The sequence below is a fragment of the Brassica rapa genome, chromosome A09 (assembly GCF_000309985.2).
Source record: "Brassica rapa cultivar Chiifu-401-42 chromosome A09, CAAS_Brap_v3.01, whole genome shotgun sequence".
In the NCBI taxonomy this organism is placed as follows: domain Eukaryota; kingdom Viridiplantae; phylum Streptophyta; class Magnoliopsida; order Brassicales; family Brassicaceae; genus Brassica; species Brassica rapa.
Window position 1 is genome coordinate 37,528,738 of NC_024803.2, and position 21,379 is coordinate 37,550,116.

The following is a 21,379-nucleotide window of genomic DNA, read 5'->3' on the forward strand; positions in this document are numbered from 1 at the left end:
GTGAAATTGTGGCCCAACGGGAATCTCGGCCTCGTAGGTAGGCGATCGTTGTCACCGACGAACGTGAATCTCGTCTGTTGTTATGTTTTGTTTTTGGCCACTCACCCTTATCATCGAGAAACATCAATCTCTGAGATACGTGGCTCCATTGCCTTCCACATTTTTGTTGCATGCCAAGAAGAAAGACGAGTTGTTGAAACTGTTTGTCTGAAACTCTGAAAGAAAAAAAGGTACGAAAATGACGGAGGAAACACCAAGGTATGTCTCGATCATCATCCTCTTAGTTCTTGATTTCACCTGTATTCTTAGTGATTTATCAGATTTTTTCTTCTTCTTGGGGGGTGTTGTAGATATGCTGTAGTTACTGGTGCAAACAGGGGGATTGGGTTTGAGATCTGCAGACAACTAGCAAGCAATGGGATTCGGGTTGTTTTGACCTCTAGAAATGAGAAGAGAGGACAAGAAGCTGTTGAAACACTGAGGCAAGAGATTGGTGTTTCTGATCAAACCCTTGTCTTTCATCAGCTTGATGTCACTGATCCTGCTAGTGTCACATCTCTTGTCGAGTTTGTTAAAACCCAATTTGGAAAACTCGACATATTGGTATGATTAAGCTAGTGGATTTTTTTTCTGATTAAGCTGCTCCTATTAGACTTGTGATTAACAGTTCTAGTAACGCTTAATCTTGAAAAAGCCAATTAGGTTTGCCTACTTTATGCACTTACGTGTTGTAAACAAACGTGGATTAACCTGTGTTGGGGTTTGTAAATTAATTATGTGAATTAGTTTTTTTTTTTTTTTTTTTTTTTTTTTGACGTCAGTGAATTAGTTATTTACATCCCTTTGTTCTGTATGTTTTACTTTTTCAAAACTCCGGTATTCTTTTTCCTTTTAAAAAAGGATCTTTATCTACTAAAGACGATTTCATTTTACTGATGTAATTTAAATGAGTTCTATAATTAACAGCAACGTTGAGTGATCTTTTGATTGCTTTTACAGATAAATAATGCAGGGGTTGGTGGTACAATCACTGATGTTGAAACTCTACAAGCTGGAGCAGGGAAAGTAAGTATGCTTTTGAAATAATAATCTCTGAATCTTTGTCATAGTCTAATGTTTTCTTTCTTAATTCCACATGGCAGGTAGGTTTCAACTGGGAGGAAACTATCACTGAGAATTATGAGCTAGCTAAAGAATGCATGAATATTAATTACTATGGACCAAAGAGAATGTGTGAGGCGTTTATTCCACTCTTGAAGTTATCTGATTCTCCTAGAATCGTCAATGTATCATCCTTCATGGGTCAACTAAAGGTACGTTCCAAAAAAAAATCAAGAATGCTTGAGATATGTTGGCAAAGAAACCCTATTTTACATTATTACGTTTGGTAAATGTTTACTATAGAATATATTTAACGAATGGGCAAAAGGAGTTCTTAGCGACGCAGAGAATCTAACTGAGGAGAGAATTGACGAAGTAATTAACAAACTTCTCGAAGAATTCAAAGAAGGAAAGGTTAAGACAAAAGACTGGGCTAGTGTTATGGCCGCTTACGTGGTTTCCAAGGCAGGGCTGAACGGTTACACAAGGATCATAGCCAAGAAACATCCTGAGATTCGCGTGAACGCTGTTTGTCCTGGCTTTGTTAAGACGGATATGAATTACAACACTGGAGTTTTGTCTGTGGAAGAAGGAGCATCAAGTCCTGTGAGGTTGGCTTTGCTTCCACATCAAGAAACTACTTCTGGTTGTTTCTTTTACCGCAAGCAACTCTCAGAGTTCTGAATTTTCTGCATGAGAAGTATCATAAACTTCCAAAAAAGTAATTAATGTAAAATAGGGTTTAATCTACATAATGATTGTCATAGAGATTGAGCTAGCTCAATCAATATCTTTGTTATTCATTTCATGCATGAAGACATTCACATACAAGGGCTACAAGTGTAACAGTTATATGTTGGTCTAATACATTGCTTTACTTATAAAATGTATAAACAGTTTATGTATATGACCCGGATTATCTCAAGAGTCATGTTCTTCACCTGCTTCAAGGGGTACACCAGAAGCTTCTTCTTCTTCTTCTGTAGGGTTTGCTTCGGACTCATGTTCTTCGTTGGTTTCGGTTTTGTCTTCCTCAGATGAGCGTTTGTGGTTAGCAGCGGCTAGGACATGATTGTAGTTACCTTTCTCTAGAAAAAGCTGATTGAAATGGACCTTACAGTAAAGGATGCCATTGAGAGCAGCATATGAAGAGTGTGTTAATGGGCAGCCACCGTGTGCACATCTAAAGCAAGTCTTGTGGTAAGACTCTCCTTCCATTGTTATCTTCTCTAGAGGATAAACAGTTTTCTTACAAGCTGCACATTTGTCTTGTGTTCCGCTAAAGAATGAAGATAACTTGCTTGGAGCCCTCGTCTAGATTCACACAGAATAATCAGATTTTTTTTTTATAAAGATAGGGAACAACAAAAACATAGAATGTTTGATCGTTTACGTGCATACCACGTCATTGGATTTCTCGGTCTTTCCTGCTGATAAATGAGAGTAAGTAGCCAAGATTGTTAGACTTTCCAACAGATGTGAAATCAACAGAGGAAGAAGATTAACCTGTATGAAAATTCTTGCTGAAGTTTCCAGATTCTTTGAAAAGTTGTTCAAAATGGGGCTTGCAGTACAGAACTCCATCCATGGATGAGTAGTTGCTAATCTGCGAGAGATAATAAACATTAAAGGAACAATGGTGTAAGAAAAAGAAGAACAGAGAGGAAGAAGATAGATACCACGAGAGTGCCATTGCAATGGCTGCACCTGAAGCATGACTTGTGGTAAGGCATACCTTCCAAAGTCATCAAATCCATAACGTAAACAGTCTTGTCACACGCCTTACATTTGTCTAGAGTCCCTGTAAACGCCATTGTTCTCTCTTCTTCCTTTGCCTTCAGATCACAAAAAAGAAATCAAACTTCGTTTTTGTCCAATCTATATGAGCTTTCTGACTTTATTCAAATTCTTGAATTGAGTTTTTTTTTTCCTTCTAATGGTTGAGATTCGAATGAGGAGAACCCTTTAAATATTTAATCATCTATATTCTATAATCTAATTTCGGCTAAATTTGTTTTTATTCCTAACCTCTTTTTTCCATTTTGAAGTATTATTTATCAAGGGAGGGAGGGACACATGAACACATGCCATTATTGTAAAAGTTTTAAACTTTTAACCATTTCTTAATTGACCTCTACTTATCAGTCGTAAGCATGATTTGTTGTGTGACTAGAAAGATCAGTTATCAAAAACTAGGTTGAGAAATTGAAATGTGCAAAGAAACATAAATGATAAGATGGGGGTTAATACTGTATATATTGTAAAGATGATCGTCATCTTGAGAATATCCAATTCTACAGGGGTCCTTTCTTTATTATCAAGAAAAGTCTGAAGACTCAGAAAAAACTTATAAAATATAGGGGTCATATATGAATCATTATTGAGAAAAGAAGGATTGCCAGAAGTAATAACAGAAAATCAAGATATTAATGTGAACTAATAGAAAGTTCAAGGGGCCATATGTATAAATAACAGATAAAAGAGTGAGAAAGTCTGAAAGAAGTGGGAAAATCCATTGACGCGCCCGCCTGTAACAACAAGGACGGAGAGCGTACCCGTCACTTTCTATATTCCCTCTAACCAAAATTTTTCCCGAGAAAATTTTCCGTTACGCTTTCTCTTCTTCAGTTTTTGTGAATAAACAAATCGGAACTCTCGGTTCGTTTTTCCTCCTCCGTTCCTTGGTGTATACTAACACTCCGATCTCGCTCGCCCTGAGTTCCACGATCAGTTTCGTAAAACCCTAGGTTTTTGAACGAGCATTCTCTCATACTCTTTCCTTCTTAAGTTTCTAGATTACGACGGTTATTCGTTTTCTTTGCTGAGTTTTGTGAACGGCGTTGAGTAGATTTAAGGTTTGTTTTGTCTCTAGTTTTCGAGATCGAGAGAGATTGTGATGAATAACAGCAGAGGAAGATATCCGCCGGGACGTGGACGTGGAGCGCCGCCGAATCCCGATCACCAGACCTACCAGCAGCAACCTCAGCGCGGTCAATCGCAGAACCATCAGCAGCAACAGTGGACAAGACGCGCTCAGCTTCCTGGAAACGCTAATGAGGTCCAGAAGACGACGTCGTCTCAGCCGCCCGTAGCTAGCAGCGATTCTAAGTAAGCTCTCGTTTCTTCTCCCTACGCTGTGTTTTACGTTCTTGGAAACAACTGCTCATTACGTTGTGAATGATTGTAGAAAGCTATCTGTGTACTGTGATTTGAATTTAGGAAGAAACTTATATCTCTTTTGTGTGTTCTCCGTTTACTCTCAGTGGCCAAGATTGGAAGTCAACGTTGAGGCTCCCACCTCCTGATACTCGTTATCAAACCGCGGTATGAGATTTTCTAATGAGTGGAGAGTCTCCTTATGTTTATGTTGAACATTGCTTTTTTGTCTGCAGGATGTGACAGCTACTAAAGGAAACGAATTCGAAGATTACTTTCTGAAAAGAGATCTGCTCAAGGGGATATACGAGAAGGGCTTCGAGAAGCCCTCTCCTATTCAAGAAGAGAGCATTCCCATTGCTTTAACCGGTAGTGATATTCTTGCTAGAGCCAAGAACGGCACAGGGAAGACTGGGGCCTTCTGCATCCCAGTCCTAGAGAGAATTGATCCTAATACCAATGTTATTCAAGGTAATGCTCGTTTCCTTTTCGAACCTCTTTTTTTAATTTGTGAAAATTATTAGTTACTCTCTGACTGTGTGACTGTGTGTGTGTTTTACTTTTGTAATACAGCCATGATTCTAGTTCCAACACGAGAGCTGGCCCTTCAGACATCACAGGTTTGCAAGGAGCTTTCCAAGTACTTGAACATCCATGTTATGGTCACCACTGGCGGTACCAGTCTGAGAGATGATATCATGCGGTTACATCAACCTGTACATCTGCTTGTTGGAACTCCTGGAAGGATATTGGATCTTACCAAAAAGGGAGTGTGTGTTTTGAAAGACTGTACGATGCTTGTGATGGATGAGGTGAGCTCCTCATAGCTTTTGCTAATATCTAGACCTCAAATTTATTGTTATCTTGTGTTATAAGATTCAAAATTTCTGACTCCTTACAAACTATCTTACCAGGCCGACAAGCTTTTGTCTGCAGAGTTCCAACCTTCTCTAGAGGAATTGATACAGTTTCTGCCACAAAATCGTCAGTTTTTGATGTATTCCGCTACATTTCCTGTCACTGTGAAAGCTTTTAAGGATCGACATCTACGGAAGCCATATGTTATCAATCTCATGGATCAACTCACGCTTATGGGTGTCACACAATATTATGCTTTTGTTGAAGAGAGACAGAAGGTTCACTGCCTCAACACACTTTTCTCTAAGGTCCGATGTTCTAGAACAATCTCAGTAACTACATAAGTATATGCCTACTCGATTTGGATGATCTAAAATAGTTATTGTATTTGATTGCAGCTGCAAATAAACCAATCGATCATCTTTTGCAACTCTGTCAATCGCGTGGAACTGTTGGCTAAAAAAATTACAGAACTCGGTTATTCGTGCTTCTACATTCATGCGAAGATGGTTCAAGACCATAGGAACAGAGTGTTCCATGAGTTCCGCAATGGTGCTTGCAGAAATCTCGTTTGCACTGGTATGCTTTGTGTCCTTACGAGCATGTACTTTGAACAATGATCAACGTGTACATGATGCTGAATGTTTATGACTGATTGAAAACTGAACTGGTGCAGATCTGTTTACTCGTGGAATTGACATTCAAGCTGTGAATGTAGTGATTAACTTTGATTTTCCTAGGACTTCTGAGTCGTATCTACACAGGGTAAGTCGAAACAAAAACTCTTTTTTTGATCTAGCTTCTGTAGTACAACCTCGTTTTCTTCGTAATACATGCTGTGATTCAGGTGGGCCGATCAGGACGTTTTGGACACCTTGGGTTAGCTGTGAATTTGGTAACCTATGAGGACCGTTTTAAAATGTATGTTGCTCTTAGCCTCTTACCTTGTTTATCTTATCGTCTTTTGTTTTAGTTTTCTATGTCAGTCATTTGTCATTGTTTTTGAAAACAGGTATCAGACTGAGCAAGAACTTGGAACTGAAATCAAACCAATTCCTTCGAATATCGATCAAGCAATCTACTGCCAGTAAACCTGTAACCGCACGAGAAAATGTTTCCACCCGAAGAGACACAGTGTTGATGAAAATGGTGAGGCTAAATCTTTCCTCTTAGCTTTGTCAAAAACATCATTTAATTGCTTCTTAAAACTAATGTCCCGCGATGTTCAGGTGTTTCTCAAGCTAGAAGGAGATGAGGGAACTGATACTTGGTGGTTCATGTAAAGACAGACTCGTTACAGACACTTACCGGAGTTGTTTGGTTCGGTTTGGTTTCAAATCTCTCTCTAGACTTTGTTTTGTGGTTCGAATGAAACCTTTTTTTAACGTTGGCACTTCTCTAACTCGGGAATGAGTAGAACATAAGGCTCTCCCTTTTTTTCTCGTTGGGTTTTATTTGAATGACTACGGGCTTTAGCCCATTTATGATCTTCCTATTATGACAATTGCATAAAAAAAAATTCTCCAATCCAGACCTAAATTAATTAAGCTTGTTTTGTAATTCACAAAATTACCAAAAAATCAGTGTATTTTCAAAGTTAAATTTATCATACAATGATTTACTATATTATTTCTATAGTGTTGTCCATTGAAGCTTTTTGTTTTGAAAATTTTATTTTTCAAAATAACACATTTGATTCAGATTTTTTGGTGGAAATATCTCGTTATTTGATAAAAGATATGTCGCATTTAATTCTTTCATGAAAATAAACATATATGAAACATATGTAGCAGAGAAAGAAGCATATATATGAAATACTGAAACAATAATATTTATTAAAAATAGTGATAATGAAACTGCTACTTTGACTTGTAGCTGACCACATTTATGGAGATATCAAACGGACCCCATCTTTGGTCTGCAAGGTTATGACACAATAGTATCTTCTCTTTCTTTGACTCTTTGTAATCCCTAAGCCTAGACGCATGACATGTCGAGTTTGTATTGGCTCGTTCTTTGACTTTGTAAATTTTTTACACTAAGAAACTAGCAATAATTCGAGTAAAAAGCTCACCACAGAAAACTTTGGCAAAAATAACTTTCATAAAGTCGTAATATAAAAGCAAACTTGTGTATAAATGGCCACTGTTCTCGTTTTTACTATTATAATTTAAATTTAAAACGTGTTTGTCGCATCAAACTGATTCTTCTTTCGGCTCTACTAGAGTCTACAAAGTCATTGTCGTATCCATTACTTCAACTTCTGCTTCCTTTCTTTAATAACTTGTACAATAATTTTCGTAAGATAAATAACAATAATAAATGTATCACTCTGATTTTTGTTTCCCGGCTAAAGAAGAGGGATGTCACGTAAGATCCGCCATTAATGCTCTTTTTTATTTTGTTTCCTGTTTCTTGCAATTTGAAAACCTGAGAACCCTAGCCCACTTCTTTACTTTGTCTTAGCTGTTTTCGACAACCCTAATGAGGATAATATCAATCATATTCACTCACCTTCAAAAATAGAAATTTTGTTAACTGAAATTATACTATTTTCTCAAAGAAAATTACTTAAGATGTAATTACTCACCCCATTAGGCAAACACAATTTTTTTAAAAAAAATATACAATTTCTATTAATCAAAATGTCAAAGCTATAGGATTTGCAAGATACCATAGATCCATATGAAACCCTTTTGTATTTACATTTCTCAACAAAAATACAAAAAATCCGAATATTTGCAATCATGATTTTACGACCTGTTGTTGCTGTCATAAACATTAAATACAATATATAATAAATGTTGTACGAGTTTTGCGTGAAATAAATGCCCAGGGCCAGCCTCGAAGCTCGCTGATCGTCCTTTCTCAGTTCTCCTCTATTCCACACACAATCGTATTTATTTCATTTTTTCTTTCTTATTCCTATTTTATTTATTTTATTATAATATATCTATGACTCCGAGTGGTAACAGCGGATTGAGCGGTGCGGGACAAACGGTTTGACTGCGGTGCGGTTCTAACAGTTATAAAAATGTATAGATATATGGTATATGTAGAGATTTTTGTTACTGTTAACTGCGGTGCAGTGCGGGACGGATGTTACCATTCGAAGCCTATATATAACTCCATAAAGAAACATCGATCTTTTAACTCACTGGTTCCTTCCCTTTGGCTTTTTATTTCATCTTTACGACATTAAAACCAGACCAAACCAAAAAACATTAATAGTTTTTACCACCTTTTTAAAAAAAATTCTCTCCTTTTGATCCTATCTTCTCCTTTTTGAACTTTGAAGGTTTGTCTGTCTCTTCTATGATGTGTCTAACACTCTTACTATATGCTCACTAGTTTTTTTATCTCTCTTTTTTCTTTAAACGTTTTTATTAGGGAGGTGAGCAAAAATGGGAAGAACGCCTTGTTGTGACAAGAAGGGTTTGAAGAAAGGTCCATGGACAGCTGAAGAAGATGAGATTCTCGTAGAATACATCAAGAAAAACAGCCATGGAAGCTGGAGAACTCTTCCAAAGAACGCTGGTAAACAACAACTCACATTCTTTCCTCTTTGAGACTTTCGTTTGATTCTTATAGTTTTACAAGAAAACAAAGTTTTTATCTTTTTTTTTTGTTGCAAAAAGGGTTACTTCGCTGTGGAAAGAGTTGTAGACTGAGATGGACTAACTATCTAAGACCAGACATAAAGCGTGGTCCTTTCACTCCAGAGGAAGAGAAACTCGTCGTCCAGCTTCACGCCATTCTCGGCAACAGGTCTTTACCTTGCTTCTACTTTGTCTAAATCCTCTCTTTTTGAATCCTCTGTTGTTTCATGGGTCAGGTGGGCTGCTATAGCAGCACAGCTTCCAGGGAGAACAGACAATGAGATAAAGAACCTATGGAACACTCACTTGAAGAAGCGTCTGCTAAATATGGGTCTTGACCCCAAAACCCATGAGCCGTTACCTTCATTTGGTCTAGCCATCCAAGCTCCAGCATCACCAACAACGCGCCACATGGCTCAATGGGAAAGTGCTAGGCTCGAAGCTGAGGCAAGGCTCTCTAGAGAGTCAATGCTTTTCAATCCTTCTTCTCTAGGAGGTGGAGGCAGAACTGATTGTGATCACTTCTTGCGCATATGGAACTCAGAGATTGGTGAATCTTTCAGAAACCTTGCACCGTTTGATGAAACGACAACTACTACTAGTCAAAGCCCTTGCTCTAGGACAACATCTTCCTCATCAGCTGCACTTCCAAAGAGCTCAACAAACTCTTGTGTTGGGAAAGAGATTGTTGTGAAGACTCATCATCATGGCTCTGATTCTTACTCTCCATGTTCAAACAATCTTGAAGATGTTTCGTCAGACTCTGCTCTTCAGCTCCTGCTTGACTTCCCAATAAGTGATGATGATATGAGCTTCTTGGAAGAGAACATTAGCAGCTACTCTAAATTCTAGTCATATGCAATAACAAAAAAAAAACTTATCCAAGTAGAGATATGGTATCTATGTAAAAATCAGGATTAGTTGGTTATTAATTATCAATCCTTTTTATAATTCAATGATGCTCCAGAAAATTGCAAGAGAATGAACAATGAACGCATTTTCACATTGTTTTTACACAAAAAGTCAATATGCAAATAAATATTACAAGCCATTGAATAGAGAGAAAGAATGAAATGTTTTAACATTTTACAGTTTGAAAAACTCATTTAAAAGATCAGAAACAACCACATGTTGCCTTGGGGACAATACCAGTGGCTCTGAATTTAGCAGCCATCTCTTCAGCTTTGAGAACATCTTCTCCACGCTTAGCTTCGATCATGGCTCTTCTCTCTTCTGCTTCTTTGTGAATAGCTGCAACCTTGTTCTTCATCTTCTCAGCATACTCGGCTTTCTTATTCTCAAGTTGCTCCTACGTTCAAAAAACAAGAATGTTTTTGAATCACATTCAAACAGTCTCTCTTTTTGATTAAGTTTTATGATTATTATCATACCTCGATTTTCTTGAGCTGAGCTTCAACAGCTGCTTTCTTGCTGTTCTCCCAAGCAAGAATATCAGAGATCTTTTTCTCAGCTCTGTTCAATGTCTCAATTGTTTTAGCAAATCAGACCAAAGAAACCTAAAAGACTTTTTCAAACAAAAGCTATGTAAAAACACATGTCCTACTTGTTCTCTGCTTTGCTCTTTTCGCTGTCTTCCCATGCTTTGACATAAGCCAATGTCTTCTCCTTTGACAAATCAGCTAGCTTCACATCTAACACCAACCCACCAATTATACATCAGCTCAGTAACTTCCATAAATAGAAAGTAGTTTTTTTTGTTTCAGCCTTACCTCTATCTTGCGAACCAGAGGAAGACGATTTCTTTGGTGCATCAGGCTCTACAGGTTCTGTAAAAGAAACTCATTCTATGTAAGGATCTCTTGATTGTGTAATAAAACTACTATTTTAGGATTGTTGTATATATTACAGTCTCTTGATTGTGTAATAAACCTACTATTTTTGGGTTGTTGTTCATTTTATATACATAAATCCCATAACCGTATGAAAACATAACAAAGTTTACCTAATTAAGAACAATTTTTCCCCTAAATCACCATCAAAGCAGAAGATTACCAGAGAACTTACTCTCAACAATGGCAAGGGCTTTGGAGTCATCAGAAGTTTTCTCCGGAGCCGGAGCTGGAGCAGGAGTCTCAGCCGGAGCTGGAGCTGGAGCTGGAGCTAGAGCAAGAGTCTCAGCCGGAGCCGGAGGTGCTGTGTCTAACGTTATCTTCTGTTCCTCAGCCATAGTCTCTCTCTCTCTCTCTCTCTCTCTCTCTCTCAGCCGAATATGGAAAACAGCGAATTAGACGATAATGATAATTTGATTAAAGGTTTATAACTTTGGTGATACCCGTTAAAAGCTTATTTAACCGCGTTTTTCTGTTTTAACAACTAACGTATTTTCTTGTCCGTTGATCTATAGAAGTCATAGATCGTACGGTTGTAAAGTTAATAGTTTGTTGCTGAGCACGTAAACTGCGGTACAGGAGATTTTAAAACTCATCTTGCCGACAGACAGGTAATACTGTTAACAAAGCCACGTAATAATATTTCTTTTTTTAAGCACTACAGACTGTTTTGTGAATAGTACTTTAAATATTTTCTTTTAAAATAATAATATTTCGGACAAAAAGCGTGACGTGGATGGAGGACACGCTGGAGACAGATACAAAGAGGATGTTTTTCTGAGTTGTCTTTGACCCCACGCACGTTAGTGACGCGTGGTGGTTATCCTTTTCTTTTTTTTTTCTAGCGCGATTGAGACGCATTATAGTTAATGGGCTTTTATCTATTGGGCTGACTTCCGTTTTTATAAGTTCATATCCTAAAATGTCCAAAGAGCTATCTGACAAAGTTTGTTGACCAAAGATTAAACCACCCAAGAAGATTTTGTTTACCGAACAACAGCGACATATTCTTTAGGCAGATTGTTTAACATTTGTCTCTGTTGCATCAAATGAGAATCGATGAACCTTCTTGTAGATGGCACAGGCGTTTTCTGATTTTCTATATTAATATACATTTCCATCTCTTTTCTGATTATCAGTTACATATAGTAAGTCCCTTTTTTCAATTATAGTAAGTTTAAGTTTGACCATCTGCCTGGTAACCATATTTTATAAGCCAAATTTATTCGGAGAAAGAATTAAGCTCTAGAAAAGACCTAAGCATAAGTTTTCTAAACTTCTTTCTTGTAGTCAAACGTAAGAAGAGTTTTAGCTGTAAATCTATCGTTTACTTTGATAACATTTCTCATTTGCTGTTAATCTTATTGATTCGAGTAACTTCTTAAATAGTAAGTACGTACAAAAATTTTCAAGTGGTTATCTGTATTTAAAGAAGTTAAGAAACAATAATCTCAAATGGCTTAATTGACGAATAATGAAAATTAGCAACCAGAATGTGCCTAACTATCTATTGACCTTGATGTGCCTAATTATTATTGACTTTTGGTGTGCCTATAGTCTGAGACTTGTCAAGGTTAGATAAGCTACTAAACGTTTAATTGGCCACGTTCCCTCGTATTTTTTTGTGTAATAGAATACTAACCTCTTACAATTAAACTATTTTAATCCATTAAATAATGTTTTGAAAGAAAATGATACATCTTGAGTGCTGCGTATTACATTTTTATTTAAATCTAAAATATCCAATCAAAGGTTCTAACCTAAAACATACTACTCCCTCTGTTTCTAAAAGATGCATATTCTAGACTTTTCACATATATTAAGAAAACTCATTAAATATGCATTGTTTTTTGTAAATAACAATTTTCCATAACTTTTAGCCAATAGAAATTCAATAAACACCATTAATTTTTTTGAAACTTACAATTTTTCATAAAATCATATATTGAAAAGGTAAAAAATGTATCTTTTTGAAACAAATTTTTTTCCAAAACATACATCTTTTAGGAACGGAGGGAGTATCACTTATAGTAGAATTTAAAAGTACGGTTAGTCAAATGCTGAAATCCAAAGACACATAGAGAAGTTGTTATAAACAATGCATGTAAGTCTCTAGAGAATAGAGCTGCGTATAGGTTAGTCTAAGGGAGGGAACTAAACAAGAGTAGGGAGTCTAGACTGTCTACCGATCATTAACCAACCAGACCCCTAGCTATTAAATCACAATACAAAAGGGTGGACTTTCTCTCTTAGTCTTTTGTCTCATTGCTCTTTTGCCCGATCTTCTATTTATTATCATATCTCTTTCGTTAATTCCTTATTACATAATATAAAGTATGAACAGATTCATGCATCAACGGGGAAAAAGAAGCATGAAGTTGAATAACAATGATGAACAACACAAGGTGGTGTCATTACTTGGAAAAAACATCGTGAAAGCTACTGTTTTCATCGCTGTTTCTCTATTCACACTGGCCTATCTCCATTTTGTGAGTTTTAAAATACTATATATTTGGTTTAACTTTTTCTTGATGCATTCTTCAGTGTGACACTATCATATCTAAACTCGAGTTAACTCTGTCCTTTTGCTACTTTGTCAGAATGATTCAGCAGACTTCAAACTAATAACAAAGATAAATGTTCCTAAATTCCCTAACCAATGCGGCGCCGTACAGAACCAAACACATCAAGTTCACGTCTCTCAGAATCTCGCATCGAGACTAAATCTCAACCGTTCAAAACAAACGACCTGTCCTTCTTACTTCCGTTGGATACACGAAGATTTACGCCCGTGGAAAGCAACGGGGATAACTAGAGATATGGTCGAGAAAGCGGGAAGGACGGCGCATTTTAGACTGGTGATCCACGGTGGCAAAGCGTACGTTAAAAGATACAAGAAGTCGATTCAGACAAGAGCTGATTTTACTCTGTGGGGAATTCTACAGTTGTTACGGTGGTACCCTGGGAGATTGCCTGATCTCGAGCTTATGTTCGACGCTGACGATCGTCCCATCGTTCGATCTGATGACTTTAAAGGTCAAAACATGGACCCACCTCCGCTTTTCCGTTACTGCTCTGATGATGCCAGCTTGGATATCGTCTTCCCTGATTGGTCCTTCTGGGGCTGGTAAGCTACTGGGCTCACAATTAGTCTATTACAAGTCCTTATTTGTAATATGGGCTTTAATGGGCCAGGGCTGAGATCAACATAGAGCCATGGGGTAAGTCGCTGGAGGCAATAAAAAAAGGGAACAACATAACGCAATGGAAGGATCGCGTGGCGTACGCTTACTGGAAAGGCAATCCTGATGTGGACCCCGGGAGAAAAGACCTTCTCAGGTGTAATGTTTCTGAACATGAAGACTGGAACACTCGACTCTATATTCAGGTTTTACCATTAGAGAATACCTTAATTTATATACCTAAACATGCGTATATGATATATCTACTATAGTTTGGTTAAATATATCTGAATTTGAGAAATGGTTAACAAGGACTGGGATAAAGAATCAAAAGAAGGGTTTAAGAACTCTAATCTAGAGAACCAATGCACGCACAGGTAAGAAAAAAATATTTATATACTTTGCATTGAATTTAAGTTACTTTTTTATTATAGTAAAGATTGGTTAATTGGTACGTAACAATTATAACAGATACAAGATATATATAGAAGGATGGGCGTGGTCGGTTAGTGAGAAATATATAATGGCATGTGATTCAATGACACTGTACGTGAAACCAAGGTTCTACGATTTCTACATACGAGGAATGATGCCACTTCAACACTACTGGCCAATCAGAGACGACTCCAAGTGTACTTCTCTCAAGTTCGCCGTACATTGGGGCAATACCCATGTGGACAAGGTCAACTACTTTAAGGTTTCTCCCGTTTGACCTGAAGTTTGTTTTTGTATAAATTTAACCCTTGTTTTGTGTTGTGTAGGCACGTGAGATTGGAGAGGTAGGGAGCAGATTTATAAGAGAAGAAGTGAATATGAAGTATGTGTATGACTACATGTTTCATTTGCTCAATGAGTACGCAAAGCTCTTGAAATTTAAGCCAGAGTTTCCTTCGGATGCGGAGGAGATCACTCCGGATAGTATGGGATGTCCGGCGACGGAACGGTGGAGAGATTTCATGGCGGAGTCCATGGTAATCTCTCCAAGTGAAGAGCTTCCTTGTGAGATGCTTCCTCCTTATGACCGTCTAGCTTTAAAAGAGGTTCTTGAGAAAAAAGCTAATTTAACACGTCAAGTTGAGTTGTGGGAGGACCAATACTTTCATGATTTGACCAACAAACCTTAATCTATACAAAAATAATTAGTATTAAGTATTAACATCTCGTCATCTCCCTAATGTTTTCTGTGGCAATCATATTATTTGTTTCTATCTGTGACTCTTACAGATGCTATAGTCCCTCGGATCTGAATCCGGTTATAACATGAAAATAGTGGCAATAACACTGATTAATTATTATATTAGACTACAAAGTTTTAATTCACAACGATCTTACCTTTAGCGTCAATGTTTATTGTCGTCTCATGTATAACATGTGTGGTGAAGTTCCAAAATTATTTCGAAAATGTAGAAAAATAAACTGAAAATAGTATTATTGTTGTTTAAATATGACAGAACTGAAAGGATTAACCAAAAAAATAAATTGAAAAAATATTCGATTTTTAGAAGTTTTTGTAAATATTGCTGTAAAATTTGTCACAAGTTTGTAGAACACAAAATAAAAAAAAAGTCTGCTATGCGTAAGTAGGGCTCATCATTTTATCCGTTAAATTTGATTTGATTCGTTATTTGTTTCGATTCGATCCGAAAATTCCGGATATCCGTAAACTTTCGAAGCAAAGCAAATACTAAAAATCAATATCCGTTAAAATCTTTAACGAAGCAAATCACAAATAGTAAAATTTTGGGAAGCGGATATCCGATCCGATCCGACAATATATAAATACATGTATATCTTGATTATATTTAAAAAATTTAATGTATAAAATTATATAATTATTATTCTAACATATGATTTGATAAATTATATTCACATTATTACTTATATAAAAGTACTACATAAAAGGAAGAGAACATATTTATGACAATTATAATTTTTTTCTTAAGTTTTATGTTATTATAATTGTTAACTAAGTTCAAAAAGTTTACAAAATATATAGATTCACTACTTCTTTGAATTTTTATCATATATATCATGCAAACAAATATTTTACAAAACAAATTTATATCAAAATTTTAAGATTATTTGTATTAATTAAAAATTATGAGATATCCGTAAGTATTCGTAAATATCCGCAAATATTTATTTATTTTCCAGATATCCATTTTTCCGAATTTCTGTATTTTTTTGAAACAAAACAAATCAAAAAAATAAATATCCATAACATACGAAGTAAATCATAAATATCTTTAAAAATCCAGATATCCGATATGTGTCCAGCCTATGCGTAAGTAGCGTATAAAGTCTTTCAGGTTTTGCAATCAACGAGGGGTTGACAATCTTAAGGGTCATAATATGAATCACTATACCTTAATCAAGTGACGGTGACATTTAATTATAAAATATTAACCCGGACCTCGGTTTTAGTCATGATAAAGTGGAAGGTGGATGCAAATTGTTCCCCTTCTCAAAAGAAGTTAAAAATTGAAGTAAATCACTACCCTAACTTAATTAGTTGAGACGCAACGTAGACAAAGGCTGGAAGAGTTTACTTAATAAGGTTTCCTTTGATTCTCCTTAAAGTATTTCTACCTCATAAGTAAGTACTCATGAGAAGTGACCTATGGTTAACAAGACCCTAAATTTATCCGTTATTCTCTAGATCTATTTCACTCCCTAGATTTTCTGTTTTGCCGGATGGGAGAGAGCAGATATGTGGTTCGATCCACAAGATTCCAGCATCAGAAACAACAATCAGTTGTGAGTTTATGCTCTAAACTAGCAAATTCATGGGTCACCACCACAATCTTCATCTTCATCTTCTTCATCCTCCTCCTTGGTGCTTCTCATTGTCGGTTGGATATGGTATATATTTTTGCAACTCATTGTTGGATGTATATGGTATATATATATGTCACTTTCATGTATAAATTGCAAAAAAAAAAAGACAGTACGATGTGAATACACATTGTAATAGAGATAGGTTATTATTTATTAATGAGTGAAAAATATTACGGTAAAGTAGTCTTAAGAAAGTTAGAGCAAATAGAAACACACAATCTAAACAGAGGTAATATCTACCACTTGTGTTTTTTCATACCATATTTTTTTCTGCAGTTAATTAGACTATGAACTCTTTAAATGTCAGCAATATAGTGATACTACTCTCTTCGTTTCTAATAGATAACATTTTAGAATTAAACATAAAAATTAAGAAAATATTTAATTTATTTTAAAACAAAAAAATCATTTATTCACATAACCACAATTTGACCAATAATAAATTTGACATTAAAAATTGAAAATGTCATCTAAAAAACTCTCTAAAACGTCTTTCTTAATAATCTATCAACAAAGGGAGGGACTATTAATTTTGTTTTTGTCTTTTATATATAGGTCGCAATAAATACGAGTACACTCCAAGTGTCATCAATATTCTCAAAAAATATTAACAAGACAACTATCCCCAAGATCATCACCAAGATCCCATTAGATTGCACACTCCTCAACAACAACATGACACAAACGTGCCCGTCAAACTATCCAACCAAGTTCGAACCAGCAATTTCTTCTTCGGAAACTTGTCCTGACTACTTCCGATGGATCCAACAAGACCTAAAGGTATGGCAAGAGACAGGGATCACAAGAGAAACACTAGAGAGAGCAAAATCTAATGCTCATTTCAGGCTAGTGATAAAGTCAGGGAGGTTGTATGTTGATCATTATGATAAAGCTTATCAGACAAGAGATGTATTCACAATTTGGGGAATACTTCAACTTCTAAGAATGTATCCTGGTCAAGTCCCTGATCTTGAGCTTCTTTTCCTCTGCCATGATAGACCCGGCATCTGGAAAACATACTTCAGAAAAGAGGACAACGCCACATGGCCTCCTCCGCCGTTGTTTCATTACTGTGGTCACCGTGATGCATATGACATCGTTTTTCCTGATTGGAGCTTTTGGGGTTGGTACGTAAGTCTTTTATAAGAACCAAACCGAACCTTTTCAATATATTATTATACATAAAGTAAAACAAAAACTTATTGTTGCTACAGGCCGGAGGTGAACATAAAGGAGTGGAACAAGTTATCGGTGGCGATTAAAGAAGGGAACAAAAAGGTAAAATGGGAAGATAGGGTTCCATATGCTTATTGGAAAGGGAACCCTATGGTTTCTATTGCAAGGAGAAACTTTATGACATGTAACGTCTCGGACAAGTATGATCCCATGGTTCGTCTCTATGTCCAGGTATATATAAATCTACACTTTGAATTTTTATTCGAGCATTATGTAACAACTTATCGAGTTATAGATCAATAGTGGTCATGGTGTTCTGTTCGTGTGTTATTTCAGGACTGGAAAAGAGAGACTAGAGCAGGGTTTAAAGGATCAAACTTAGAAGATCAATGCACTCACAGGTGTGAAGAAGATACTGATTTATTTTTCTTCTTTTTCCCTGATCTTAGATTATACAATATAAAAACATTATTGAGATTTGGGTTTTAAATAAGGTACAAGATTTATATAGAAGGCAATGCATGGTCAGTGAGCGAGAAGTATATACTAGCATGTGATAGCATGACTCTACTGATTAAACCAGAATTTTATGATTTCTTCGTAAGAAGTATGATTCCAATGGAGCATTACTGGCCCATTAGACCTAACAATTGTGTTGACCTCAAGTTTGCTGTTGAATGGGGCAACAACAACACGGACAAGGTAACTAAACAATTATATCCAGAATCTAGTTTGAATATTATATAGTTTTGTGTTTTGCAACTTTATGTTAATCAACTCATGATTATTTTGAGATGATCTTAATATTGTATATACATGCAGGCACAAGTCATAGGGAGGCAAGGAAGTGAGTACATGATGAAAAATCTAGAGATGAAATATGTCTATGATTACATGTTATACATGTTGCAAGGCTATGGGAAACTGATGAAGTTGGATGTGACTGTGCCTGAAAATGCGACCGAAGTGTGTTCCGAGACGATGGCTTGTCCGATCACTGATGGTGCTCTGATCAGGCAGTGCATGGACGACTCGTTGGTTATGTCACCGAGCGTCAAGCCTGCTTGCGATTTGCCGCAGCCGTATGGAGATGGTGAGCTCAAGAGGTTTCTTGAGAAACAAGAAAATGCGGAGAGGGAGGTCGAGAAGTGGACCGATGAGTATTGGGAGGTCCAAAGCAAGATTCTTCAGCAGTGAAATTCTACTTGTGAGTCACTGAAATTTATAAGATGTTTGTTAACTATCCAAGTTTTAGTGAATCTGGCTAAATTAGTTTGTATACCAATGAAAATTTGTGTATTTTAATAATTAATACACCATATACCAAGCAAATAATCGTGCGTCATGTACTTTTTTAATTTTGGGATCTTGCTCATCCTTGGGAGATGCCTCTTCTTCGTCACCATCTTCTTGTAGAAGTTTCTCGAGATGAAAGCTAATTTAACACGTCACGTTGAGTTGTGGACTTGTGGGAACTAGGAAGACCAATACTATGATATGACCACTGAACTTTGATATATATATATATATATATATAGGTTATATTAGCAATTTTTAATACTTGTCGACTTATACTTCCATCCTACTCTTCTTTCATGATACACATAATAAATGTTTATAGCTTTTATGTACATCTAATTACATTTGCGCTCTTCTTCTTCCTCTTAAATCATAGAAAACTAGGTTAAGACCCGCGCCTTGAACATTATATATAAAAATTATTTTCTGTATTAAATATTTTTACATATTATGAAATAATAAATATATATTAAATAATTAAAAGTCAGTAACTACTAAATATATAATTAAATTGGTGTGAACATATAAATCAATTTTATTAATCTAATTTTTTTTTAATATTTGATAGGATATGTAATTAAATTTAAATAATACTAACATACATAGTATATTTTAGTATATTTTTAATATTAATGTCTATTAAATGATGATTTCTACTCATATAGTGTTTTTGATCATTTGTATCTTTTATAGCAAAAGATTTAAATTACTAACAACAAAATTTTCATTGTGAGATTAATAGTTTTAATAATTTATAATTTTAAACAAATAAGTTGTCAATGTTCGTTCAAAACTTTTACCAAAAAATTGTTCAAAGTAAATTTTGAAACTAAAAGATTTATGTATTTTATATGGTTTATAGTTTAATTTAAAACGATATATATATATATATATATATATATATATATATATATATATATATATATATATATATATATATATATATATATATATATATCAATATTAATAATTAATTAAATTATACTTTTTACTTATATAATTTTGTAATCATTTCAATGTGAAACTTTTAACAGTTTTAGTAATTTATAATCGTTTTTCAAAATTCAAAATATAACATATATAGAAAAATCTAAATTTTTTATTATATGGTTATTGTGGTTGTTTAATTTATTTAATAGTTTAAAATTAAACAAATATGATAGAATATACACTAATTTTTATCAAATCTTTATTATTCAAAATCATTAATTGTCATATATATACTTTAACCACATTAGGCAATTTCGTAATTTTATTTAAGGAAATAATGAAATACATTAATAATGAATTTATTGTTAGTTTAATAAAAAACTTATTATATAATTAGATGGACTAACATATTTCTCTAATGATTCTAAGAATCATCCTAGTGATGACATGTGGCTACAAAAAGAAGTTGTAATGCTTCTCAAATAATATATAGGGGATGGTACTTCAGCCGTATCACAATTGGGATGCAAGGTGATTTTTGTCTTTAACATAAGTGATACTTTTAGTTATAACCCTTCGAAGTAGGCCTACTTTGAAGAGATACACTCATGCTATTTCATGCGAATCAGTGTATGTGGTGTTAAAAGTCTTTGTTGTTAATTAAACAGTGTAAGTAACGAAAAGATGAACGAATCTTAAGTAATTTACGCGTATTACCATACCTTAATCACATGGCTCCTGTCAGAAAGTAAAATATTGACCCGGTCCACAACCAGGTCCAATTAGTATGTGGTGAAAATTACGACTGATGTAACAATGGTCCTATCTTTGACCTTTATGCGGTATTAGTTGTTATTTTCTTTGAATACACGGTATTAGTTGTTATTAACCTTTTTTCCTATGCACTTAGTTTTCAAATGACTCTTAGTTGGATGGTTAGTTACATGTAATAAGATTTTAAGAGTTGTGGAACATAAATGCATGATCGATATTATTTTGTATATAATAAGATGAAGTTGATTAAATACGGTTTGTTTTCGAAAATAATCTCCTATATATTAATCGAGAAGCATTATAACATTTTTTTGTAGCTACATGTCATTATTACAATGATTTTTAGAATTTTTAGAAAAATAAATTGATTCATCTAAATATAGAATAAACTTTATATTAAACTAACCATAAATTTATTATTAATATTTCTCATTAGTTCCTTAAATAAAAATTACAGAATTGCCTAATGTGACTACGGTATATACGACAATTAATGATCTTGAATAATAAATATTTGATAAAAATTAGCATTTTCTATCACATTTATTTAATTTTAAACTATTAAAATAAATCAAACAGTCACATTAATCATATAATAAAATATTAGATTTTTTGT

At 35.0% G+C, this 21,379-nt stretch overlaps 7 protein-coding genes across 12 annotated transcripts; 5 read left to right on the forward strand and 2 right to left on the reverse strand.

Moving 5' to 3' along the window:
• On the forward strand, window positions 1-2,011 carry LOC103841948 ((+)-neomenthol dehydrogenase). The gene is made up of 5 exons (XM_009118536.3): window positions 1-258; window positions 351-603; window positions 1,000-1,065; window positions 1,143-1,313; window positions 1,405-2,011. Exons 1-5 carry the CDS (start codon window positions 239-241, stop codon window positions 1,783-1,785), a joined length of 891 nt encoding a protein of 296 aa, XP_009116784.1. The 5' UTR covers window positions 1-238; the 3' UTR covers window positions 1,786-2,011.
• LOC103841947 (LIM domain-containing protein PLIM2c) lies at window positions 1,761-3,316 on the reverse strand. Of its 3 annotated transcripts, none has more exons than XM_018654942.2 (4): window positions 2,781-3,316; window positions 2,608-2,707; window positions 2,503-2,528; window positions 1,761-2,415 (listed from the first exon to the last, which is right to left on the reverse strand). In XM_018654942.2, the coding sequence occupies exons 1-4, from the start codon at window positions 2,913-2,915 to the stop codon at window positions 2,023-2,025; spliced, it is 654 nt and encodes a 217-aa protein (XP_018510458.1). In that variant the 5' UTR covers window positions 2,916-3,316; the 3' UTR covers window positions 1,761-2,022. The 3 variants fall into 3 exon arrangements, with proteins under 3 accessions (XP_018510458.1, XP_009116783.1, XP_033134589.1); XM_009118535.3 differs by having other exon boundaries at window positions 2,503-2,531; XM_033278698.1 differs by having other exon boundaries at window positions 2,503-2,837.
• Window positions 3,317-3,632: 316 nt separating this feature from the next.
• Window positions 3,633-6,642, forward strand: LOC103841951 (DEAD-box ATP-dependent RNA helicase 12). Its single transcript, XM_033278693.1, has 10 exons — window positions 3,633-4,209; window positions 4,365-4,425; window positions 4,494-4,728; window positions 4,831-5,069; window positions 5,172-5,423; window positions 5,514-5,694; window positions 5,792-5,880; window positions 5,963-6,036; window positions 6,128-6,264; window positions 6,345-6,642. The coding sequence occupies exons 1-9, from the start codon at window positions 3,998-4,000 to the stop codon at window positions 6,204-6,206; spliced, it is 1,422 nt and encodes a 473-aa protein (XP_033134584.1). The 5' UTR covers window positions 3,633-3,997; the 3' UTR covers window positions 6,207-6,264; window positions 6,345-6,642.
• A 1,571-nt stretch (window positions 6,643-8,213) lies between these two features.
• LOC103841950 (transcription factor MYB17) lies at window positions 8,214-9,570 on the forward strand. Of its 2 annotated transcripts, XM_009118538.3 has the most exons (4): window positions 8,214-8,413; window positions 8,506-8,652; window positions 8,754-8,883; window positions 8,951-9,570. In XM_009118538.3, exons 2-4 carry the CDS (start codon window positions 8,520-8,522, stop codon window positions 9,564-9,566), a joined length of 879 nt encoding a protein of 292 aa, XP_009116786.2. In that variant the 5' UTR covers window positions 8,214-8,413; window positions 8,506-8,519; the 3' UTR covers window positions 9,567-9,570. The 2 variants fall into 2 exon arrangements, with proteins under 2 accessions (XP_009116786.2, XP_033134586.1); XM_033278695.1 differs by lacking the exon at window positions 8,214-8,413 and having other exon boundaries at window positions 8,420-8,652.
• Window positions 9,571-9,685: 115 nt separating this feature from the next.
• LOC103841949 (uncharacterized protein At3g61260) lies at window positions 9,686-11,020 on the reverse strand. Of its 2 annotated transcripts, none has more exons than XM_009118537.2 (5): window positions 10,740-11,020; window positions 10,445-10,501; window positions 10,279-10,366; window positions 10,106-10,187; window positions 9,686-10,023 (listed from the first exon to the last, which is right to left on the reverse strand). In XM_009118537.2, exons 1-5 carry the CDS (start codon window positions 10,900-10,902, stop codon window positions 9,829-9,831), a joined length of 585 nt encoding a protein of 194 aa, XP_009116785.1. In that variant the 5' UTR covers window positions 10,903-11,020; the 3' UTR covers window positions 9,686-9,828. The 2 variants fall into 2 exon arrangements, with proteins under 2 accessions (XP_009116785.1, XP_033134591.1); XM_033278700.1 differs by having other exon boundaries at window positions 9,697-10,023; window positions 10,728-10,984.
• A 248-nt stretch (window positions 11,021-11,268) lies between these two features.
• LOC103841952 (O-glucosyltransferase rumi homolog) lies at window positions 11,269-15,648 on the forward strand. 2 transcript variants are annotated; one of them, XM_009118542.3, is made up of 6 exons: window positions 11,269-13,053; window positions 13,165-13,691; window positions 13,760-13,952; window positions 14,059-14,123; window positions 14,218-14,443; window positions 14,508-15,648. In XM_009118542.3, the coding sequence occupies exons 1-6, from the start codon at window positions 12,901-12,903 to the stop codon at window positions 14,868-14,870; spliced, it is 1,527 nt and encodes a 508-aa protein (XP_009116790.1). In that variant the 5' UTR covers window positions 11,269-12,900; the 3' UTR covers window positions 14,871-15,648. The 2 variants fall into 2 exon arrangements, with proteins under 2 accessions (XP_009116790.1, XP_009116791.1); XM_009118543.3 differs by having other exon boundaries at window positions 14,218-14,428.
• A 1,284-nt stretch (window positions 15,649-16,932) lies between these two features.
• LOC103841953 (O-glucosyltransferase rumi homolog) lies at window positions 16,933-19,614 on the forward strand. The gene is made up of 5 exons (XM_033278694.1): window positions 16,933-17,711; window positions 17,799-17,991; window positions 18,097-18,161; window positions 18,255-18,462; window positions 18,583-19,614. The coding sequence occupies exons 1-5, from the start codon at window positions 17,260-17,262 to the stop codon at window positions 18,955-18,957; spliced, it is 1,293 nt and encodes a 430-aa protein (XP_033134585.1). The 5' UTR covers window positions 16,933-17,259; the 3' UTR covers window positions 18,958-19,614.
• Window positions 19,615-21,379: the final 1,765 nt, after the last annotated feature.

What these genes read in the sequence shown, in the direction of transcription:
- LOC103841948 (XM_009118536.3), top strand. Translation starts at nt 239, where the DNA reads ATGACGGAGGAAACACCAAG. An exon ending in TACAAGCTGGAGCAGGGAAA is followed by an intron (nt 1,066 to 1,142) that starts GTAAGTATGCTT and finishes TCCACATGGCAG; the next exon opens with GTAGGTTTCAACTGGGAGGA. An exon ending in CCTTCATGGGTCAACTAAAG is followed by an intron (nt 1,314 to 1,404) that starts GTACGTTCCAAA and finishes TGTTTACTATAG; the next exon opens with AATATATTTAACGAATGGGC.
- LOC103841947 (XM_033278698.1), bottom strand. Translation starts at nt 2,817, where the DNA reads ATGCTTCAGGTGCAGCCATTGCAATGGCACTCTCGTGGTATCTATCTT. An exon ending in CCGAGAAATCCAATGACGTG is followed by an intron (nt 2,416 to 2,502) that starts GTATGCACGTAA and finishes GTGTGAATCTAG; the next exon opens with ACGAGGGCTCCAAGCAAGTT.
- LOC103841951 (XM_033278693.1), top strand. Translation starts at nt 3,998, where the DNA reads ATGAATAACAGCAGAGGAAGATATCCGCCGGGACGTGGACGTGGAGCG. An exon ending in ATACTCGTTATCAAACCGCG is followed by an intron (nt 4,426 to 4,493) that starts GTATGAGATTTT and finishes TTTTGTCTGCAG; the next exon opens with GATGTGACAGCTACTAAAGG. An exon ending in CGATGCTTGTGATGGATGAG is followed by an intron (nt 5,070 to 5,171) that starts GTGAGCTCCTCA and finishes CTATCTTACCAG; the next exon opens with GCCGACAAGCTTTTGTCTGC.
- LOC103841950 (XM_009118538.3), top strand. Translation starts at nt 8,520, where the DNA reads ATGGGAAGAACGCCTTGTTGTGACAAGAAGGGTTTGAAGAAAGGTCCA. An exon ending in AACTCTTCCAAAGAACGCTG is followed by an intron (nt 8,653 to 8,753) that starts GTAAACAACAAC and finishes TGTTGCAAAAAG; the next exon opens with GGTTACTTCGCTGTGGAAAG. An exon ending in CACGCCATTCTCGGCAACAG is followed by an intron (nt 8,884 to 8,950) that starts GTCTTTACCTTG and finishes TTCATGGGTCAG; the next exon opens with GTGGGCTGCTATAGCAGCAC.
- LOC103841949 (XM_033278700.1), bottom strand. Translation starts at nt 10,902, where the DNA reads ATGGCTGAGGAACAGAAGATAACGTTAGACACAGCACCTCCGGCTCCG. An exon ending in AAGAGCAAAGCAGAGAACAA is followed by an intron (nt 10,188 to 10,278) that starts GTAGGACATGTG and finishes GACATTGAACAG; the next exon opens with AGCTGAGAAAAAGATCTCTG. An exon ending in CTCAGCTCAAGAAAATCGAG is followed by an intron (nt 10,024 to 10,105) that starts GTATGATAATAA and finishes TTTTGAACGTAG; the next exon opens with GAGCAACTTGAGAATAAGAA.
- LOC103841952 (XM_009118542.3), top strand. Translation starts at nt 12,901, where the DNA reads ATGAACAGATTCATGCATCAACGGGGAAAAAGAAGCATGAAGTTGAAT. An exon ending in GATTGGTCCTTCTGGGGCTG is followed by an intron (nt 13,692 to 13,759) that starts GTAAGCTACTGG and finishes TTAATGGGCCAG; the next exon opens with GGCTGAGATCAACATAGAGC. An exon ending in GAGAACCAATGCACGCACAG is followed by an intron (nt 14,124 to 14,217) that starts GTAAGAAAAAAA and finishes CAATTATAACAG; the next exon opens with ATACAAGATATATATAGAAG.
- LOC103841953 (XM_033278694.1), top strand. Translation starts at nt 17,260, where the DNA reads ATGACACAAACGTGCCCGTCAAACTATCCAACCAAGTTCGAACCAGCA. An exon ending in GATTGGAGCTTTTGGGGTTG is followed by an intron (nt 17,712 to 17,798) that starts GTACGTAAGTCT and finishes TTGTTGCTACAG; the next exon opens with GCCGGAGGTGAACATAAAGG. An exon ending in GCAACAACAACACGGACAAG is followed by an intron (nt 18,463 to 18,582) that starts GTAACTAAACAA and finishes ATATACATGCAG; the next exon opens with GCACAAGTCATAGGGAGGCA.